Consider the following 7,395-nt stretch of genomic DNA (forward strand, 5'->3'; position numbering starts at 1 on the left):
GGGAAGGAATCAGTACCAAAGGGCTTGGGTTTGAATCTATCCTACACTGATGAGATGAAAATCTTACTTGTATTTTTTAGGTTGCAAAAGTCATACGTGAACGGAGTCTGGGTAGTCTTACCCAATTTCTTATGGGCATGTCCAGAAAACGAAACTGTCTTGAAGCAGTCATATCACTCAGCTATTGAGGGGAATGATAAATATAACCCTGTGGCAGTAGTGCATGCTCGGAGATTTGGATAGAATAAAATTAAGTTTTACTCTGTTACACCTGACCTGGAAGTAATAGGTGCTGACTCTGTGTATCTCGGATACAAGAATGTTACCAGCACTAGCATTCCTCACCTTGATATCAATAAAACATAACCCAAAAGTAATTAAAAAAAAAAATTCCTCTTTGAATGCAGAAACGGGTTTAGAATTTAGGAAGTAATTTGTTGAAGTATGCTAATTATCATGCAGGCCCCCACCTGCCAGGAAAGAGACACATTAATTTTGCCACATGGACATTAAACTTCAAATTAATGCTGGGAAGAAAAGAGGGTCTATCACAAGGAATTGTCAGGCTCCTAGCCGGAAAGACATTTTTTGCATACTAGCAGACAGTGTTGGAACAAAGGAACCAGTCCCTGCTCACAATACACAGAAGACATGGTCAGACGAGTTTAGCTACATGACTAACTGGCTGTTGCAGAGTTTGGAACTGAGATTTTTAAATTGGCCACACAGAGAATTTGAAGATGGAAAAGCTCCTGGATTGAGAACATCTCTCTCCTGTCTGCACTCATCTCTTTTTCACCAGCTTTGGAATCCATTGAACACACCGGAACCCCAAGAGAGAAAAGTCTCCTACAGTGAACAAGGTTTGAGAGGAATACTGGGCCCCAACGAAAAGCAAGAATTACCTACAAGCAAGACCTACCTACAAAAGGACTCTACAGTGAGCTCGAAGCACAGCAACAAGAAACTCTTCAGGTATTGCCTCAAATCTCTCCACTTTATTTTCCTTCTGCTCTTTTCTGTCTCTCTATTTGCATGTGTATGTTAGCTGGCGTGGCGTGTATCCGTAGGTGTTAACCAAATTAGAGCTCGAGTTTAAGTTTTAATAAATTTCACTTTTCTTCTTTAAACCTAAGAAAGCCTGTTTGTGCTCATTTGTTTGCCTTATAATTGGAAAGCGTGAACAAGGATTCACCACGGAGGAGCTCAAAACAAAGACTGTTTAAAATCAAATCCTGTTATAGTAAGAGCAGGCGAAGGCTGAAAGGGATCCCTAGACACCTTTCTCACTTGGTCGTAACTCAACTCAAACGGCAACCTACATTTTTATTCACATAACAGAACAGAATTATCACGAAAAATAGGGAAAAAAATAATAGCCAATAGCAAAGATTTATTAATGAAAAGGGAGGATTAATTGCTGCATGGTGCACAGTTATTAAAGGGATAGTTCTCTAGATAATTTTCTTTTTCAATGATACAAATTCCTATTGCACATGGAAGGTAAATGATAAACAAAAACAAATCAACATCAGATCAAACTAAAATTAAACATAAGTTGCAAGTGTATTTAGATATGTTATCCCACCATCTGGAAAAAGATTAGAAAGCTACAATGATGCCTCATTTCGCAATTTGCTTTGTCATCAAAAGCTCAACATACTGCTGGATTTCAGTGCATCTGTCATTACTTACGTGAGGGGTCTTTGTGTGGCTATAATATAGTCGGGCTTCCCATTTTTGTATCCCAATCGTGCATTTGCTTGCACCCAAGTCCACCTATTTTCTTTGGTTAAAAGCCTGAAAACAGTCATTCCACTTTCACCTGTCTTCATCACTAAAATGTAGAAACCACAGGGGAAAAAGTGTTACTGAATGATCAGCCTGACTCACTTCTCGAAGTTGAAATTGTGCTTTAACAATTATTTTGGCTACTTCACGTGCATTCCAGAAACGTAAAGGTCGTGAGTGAGTCAACTACAAATAAAATTGTACCACCAACACTTTCCCACTTAATAAGTTAACAAAAGCAAAATACTGTGGATGCTGGAAATCTGAAATAAAAACAAGAAATGCTGGAACCACTCAGCAGGTCTGGCAGCATCTGTGGAAAGAGAAGCAGAGTTAACGTTTCGGGTCAGTGACCCTTCATCGGAACTGACAAATATTAGAAAAGTCACAGGTTATAATCAAGTGAGGTGGGGGTGGGGCAAGAGATAACAAAGGAGGTTGAGATTGGACCAGGCCACATAGCTGACCAAAAGGCCACGGAGCAAAGGCAAACAATATGTTAATAGTGTGTTGAAAGACAAAGCATTAGTACAAATTAGGTGTTAATACACTGAATATTGAACAGCAGCAAGTGCAAACCTGAAAAAAAAACAGTGGGTAAGCAAACTGAACAAACTAAGATGAAATGAAATAAATGCAAAAAAAAGGTTGTAAAAAAGAATGTAAAAAAAAAGGAAGAAAAAATAACTAAAAATGAAAGTAAAATGGGGGGCTGTCATGCTCTGAAATTATTGAACTCAATGTTCAGTCCGGCAGGCTGTAGTGTGCCTAATCGGTAGATGAGATGCTGTTCCTCGAGCTTGCGTTGATGTTCAGTGGAACACTGCAGCAATCCCAGGACAGAGATGTGAGCATGAGAGCAGGGGGGAGTGTTGAAATGGCAAGCAACCGGAAGCTCAGGGTCCTGCTTGCGGACTGAGCGGAGATGTTCCACAAAGCGGTCACCCAGTCTGCGCTTGGTCTCCCCAATGTCGAGGAGACCACATTGTGAGCAGCGAATACAGTATACTACATTGAAAGAAGTACAAGTAAATCGCTGCTTCACCTGAAAGGAGTGTTTGGGGCCTGGGATAGTGAGGAGAGAGGAGGTAAATGGGCAGGTATTACACCTCCTGCGATTGCAGGGGAAGGTGCCATGGGATGGGGACGAGGTGGTGGGGGTAATGGAGGAGTGGACCAGGGTGTCGCGGAGGGAACGATCCCTTCGGAATGCTGACAGGGGAAGGGAGGGGAAGATGCGACTGGCAGTGGCATCACGCTGGAGGTGGCGAAAATGGCGGAGGATGATCCTTTGGATATGGAGGCTGGTGGGGTGAAAAGTGAGGACAAGGGGAACCCTGTCACGGTTCTGGGAGGGAGGAGAAGGGGTGAGGGTAGAGGTGCGGGGAATGGGCCGGACACGGTTGAGGGCCCTGTCAACCACAATGGGGGGAAATCCTCGGTTGAGGAAAAAGGAGGTCATATCAGAAGCACCGTCATGGAAGGTAGCATCATCAGAGCAGATGCGTCGGAGACGGAGAAATTGGGAGAATGGAATGGAGTCCTTACGGGAGGTAGGGTGTGAAGAAGTGTAGTCGAGGTAGCTGTGGGAGTCGGCATTCCGAAGGGATCGTTCCCTCCGCGACACCCTGGTCCACTCCTCCATTACCCCCACCACCTCGTCCCCGTCCCATGGCACCTTCCCTTGCAATCGCAGGAGGTGTAATAACTGCCCATTTACCTCCTCTCTCCTCACTATCCCAGGCCCCAAACAATCCTTTCAGGTGAAGCAGCGATTTACTTGTACTTCTTTTAATGGAGTATACTGTATTCGCTGCTCACAGTGTGGTCTCCTCTACATTGGGGAGACCAAGCGCAGACTGGGTGACCGCTTTGCGGAACATCTCCGCTCAGTCCGCAAGCAGGACCCTGAGCTTCCGGTTGCTTGCCATTTCAACACTCCCCCCTGCTCTCATGCTCACATCTCTGTCCTGGGATTGCTGCAGTGTTCCACTGAACATCAACGCAAGCTCGAGGAACAGCATCTCATCTACCGATTAGGCACACCACAGCCTGCCGGACTGAACATTGAGTTCAATAATTTCAGAGCATGACAGCCCCCCATTTTACTTTCATTTTTAGTTATTATTTCTTCCTTTTTTTTTTTACATTCTTTTTTACAACCTTTTTTTTTTTGCATTTATTTCATTTCATCTTAGTTTGTTCAGTTTGCTTACCCATTGTTTTTTTTCAGGTTTGCACTTGCTGCTGTTCAATATTCAGTGTATTAACACCTAATCTGTACTAATGCTTTGTCTTTCAAGGCACCATTAACATATTGTTTGCCTTTGCTCCGTGACCTTTTGGTCAGCTATGTGGCCTGGTCCAATCTAGACCTCCTTTGTTATCTCTTGCCCCACCCCCACCTCACTTGCTTATAACCTGAAACTTTTCTAATATTTGTCAGTTCCGATGAAGGGTCACTGACCCGAAACGTTAACTCTGCTTCTCTTTCCACAGATGCTGCCAGACCTGCTGAGTGGTTCCAGCATTTCTTGTTAATAAGTTAACAATATGGCTTCCCTATCATAACATCCACTCTGGTTTCCTTTATTGTCTGTCAATATCAAGTAAACTAAGAACTCCTGCACACTTAATTCTGGTAACTTAAGCTATACTTCACCTCACCTAAGATTGGTAGATTTACTTATGCAGTCTGTCATGTTAACATGCTTTGTTGAATGATAATTTTCTTTAATCCACTGACTGGAGACCTGAATTTATATATTTTTTTTTTTTTACAGAAATTTAAAAAGTAACAGATAAAAGATGATTTTTCTAACAGCTTAAGATGGCCAACTAATCTGCAACACTGTATCCTACATTGCAAGGCCTGTGAGGTAGAGACGAAATGACTGCTCATTCCAGCAAGAACCAAGAAGTTTAAGGGAACTGGCCATTCTCTTTGGCAAGAAAAATACACTGCTACCTACCATGCTTGAATCATTGGGTGTAAAGGTCTGCAAAGGAAACCTGACCCAGCCCGAATGCCAGACCCGGATGTGCGACCTGACACAAGCCCGACACATGTTGCCAGGTCCCGTCGGGGTCGGGTCGATGACGTGTCGGGCTTGGGTCGGGCTGGGTCGCACTTCTGGGTCTGGCATTTGGGCTCGGTCAGGTTTCCTTTGCAGACCTTTAATTGGGTGACTGTCGTGTGACAATGCCACCACCCCCCCCCATTTGTGGCTTTAAGCTGGTGCTTCTCTGCAGCAGGTTGAGAAGCATCTGGACACTGATACGTGCAGACCCAAGACAGGGTCCCTCCTCTTTCTCGCTTTCTCCTGTTCAGCTTGCAAGCTTTGAACCCTGCCTGTTGACTGACCACCTCTGTATACTCCAGCTACATTCAGAAACCCCTTTGGAGGAAATCATCCGTATCGCTGTCTCCAAGAGACTCACTGAATCAGTCATCTTCCTCTTCAAACTAAAAGCCTCAGGACCACTGAATTCAGCTAGAAGCCAGCCAAATCACCAAATTCCACAGACTGTATATGCCTTTTTTCTATGGACTCTAACTCGACCACTCTACCCTTCCCCACTCTGTAACCTATTTGTGTGCGTGTGTGAACCTCTAGAGTGTGTGCATGTAGACATTGGCACGTAGTTTATTTTACTTTGTTCAGTTTAAGTACAATAAAATTAACTTCTTTCTTTGTTACACTCAAGAAAAATCATCCAATTGATTACCTACTCACTATGACCATAACAAGAACCAAACACAATGAATTTGCCAGTACATCCACTTCAAAAAAGAATTAAACCTGTTGTGGTCAAATAAGGAGAGGGCCCCCTCATCACCCGACCGGAACAAGTTCATTTGAATGGAATGCAAAGAAAATCAATCATTCACTTCTAGGAAATATCTAGAGCTACTTTAGAAAAGTAATTCACATTTAGTTGTGGAGATGACCTCAGCTACTAGCACTATAATAGTACTAAACACAAGTTTAGGGTATTCTAAATTGTTACTAGCCATTGGAAAATCTGTTTCCCAGATGACGTATAACTGGAACAAACAGCATGTACAAATAAAAACTCAAAAGTATCTATAAATTGTCACATTACCAAGATGCTAAATTTGTGTAATCTAATGCATTCATCCTAATGTTGGACAAACAAAGGATTTCGGATAATTGACTGTTGCTCTCGTAACATGCCTTGCTCATATCCGATGTTTTTCAAGCACCTGATGTGATTTTGCACTTTGTGGCATCTATTAACCCATGAAGTGAAAAATCTCCTTAATAAAAGAATGAATTTTGAACTTCTGTAGCCTCAATGTTTGCAAACTTCTAAAGTGTTGACTATTATGACAAAACATCTCTATAGTTCAACCAATATTGCAAGATGGTTTCTGCATATCTCAAAGGGGAACATTATATGGGGGGAGTGGGCGGGGGAAAGAGAAGACTTGCAGCATTCTCACAGGTAGCATTAACTAACAGGACAATTTTCTAAACTATAATTCTATACTGAGTGTACAAATGATATTTTGTTAGAGTCAACTTAGAACAATTTGCTGAATACATTGTAACAGGTGAATTTTGATGAGTTTTATTCCTATGAACCTTATAAGTCTACCATTTAAGGACTGGAGGACAGCGAATGTGGTGCCATTATTCAAGAAAGGCAGCAGGGATAACCAGGTAATTACAGGCCACTGAGTCTAACCTCAGTGGTTGGGAAACTACTGGAAAAAGTTCTGAGGGACAGGAATAATCTCCACTTGGAAAGTCAGGGATAGTCAGCATGGCTTTGTCAGGGGGAGACCGTGTCTAACAAACTTGATTGAATTTTGAGAGGTGGTGACTAGATGTGTAGATGAGGGTAAAGCAGTTGATGCAGTCTACATGGACTTCAGTAAAGCTTTTGATAAAGTTTCGCATGGGAGATTGGTTAAGAAGGTAAGAGCCCATGGGATCCAGGCCAATTTGGATCCAAAATTGGCTTAGTGGCAGGAGGCAGAGGGTAATGGTCGAGGGTTGTTTTTGCAAGTGACCAGTAGTGTACAGCAGGGATCGGTGTTGGGACCCTTGCTGTTTATAGTGTACATTAATGATTTAGACGTGAATATAGGAGGTATGATAAGTAAGTTCGCAGATGACAAGAAAATTGGTGGTGTCGTAAATAGTCAGGAGGAAAGCCTTAGGTTACAGGACGATATAGATGGGCTAGTGAGATGGGCGGAGCAGTGGCAAATGGAATTTATTTCTGAGAAGTGTGAGATGATGCATTTTGGGAGGACTAACAAGGCAAGGCAATATACAATGGATGGTAGGACCCTGGGAAGTACAGAAGGTCGCAGGGACCTTGGTGTACTTGTCCATAGATCACTGAAGGCAGCAGCACAGGTAGATAAGATGGTTAGAAAGGCATATGGGATACTTGCCTTCATTAGCCGAGGCATAGAATATAAGAGCAGGGAGGCTATGATGAAGCTGTATAAAACGCTAGTTAGGCCACAGCTGGAGTACTGTGTACAGTTCTGGGCACCACACTATAGGAAGGATGTGATTGCACTGGAGAGGGTGCAGAGGAGATTCACCAGGAGGTTGCCTGGGC

General features: G+C 42.9%; 1 protein-coding gene across 1 annotated transcript in view; it reads right to left on the bottom strand.

The window, feature by feature from the left end:
- Positions 1-7,395, bottom strand: part of LOC137346034 (aryl hydrocarbon receptor-like) — a 226,928-nt gene that overhangs the window by 19,334 nt on the left and 200,199 nt on the right. The window contains exon 9 of the mRNA XM_068009334.1: positions 1,696-1,837. Within this exon, the coding sequence (XP_067865435.1) occupies positions 1,696-1,837 (142 nt within the window). The remainder of the gene's footprint in view (positions 1-1,695; positions 1,838-7,395) is intronic.

The sequence above is a fragment of the Heterodontus francisci genome, chromosome 2, assembly GCF_036365525.1.
Source record: "Heterodontus francisci isolate sHetFra1 chromosome 2, sHetFra1.hap1, whole genome shotgun sequence".
Lineage (NCBI taxonomy): Eukaryota > Metazoa > Chordata > Chondrichthyes > Heterodontiformes > Heterodontidae > Heterodontus > Heterodontus francisci.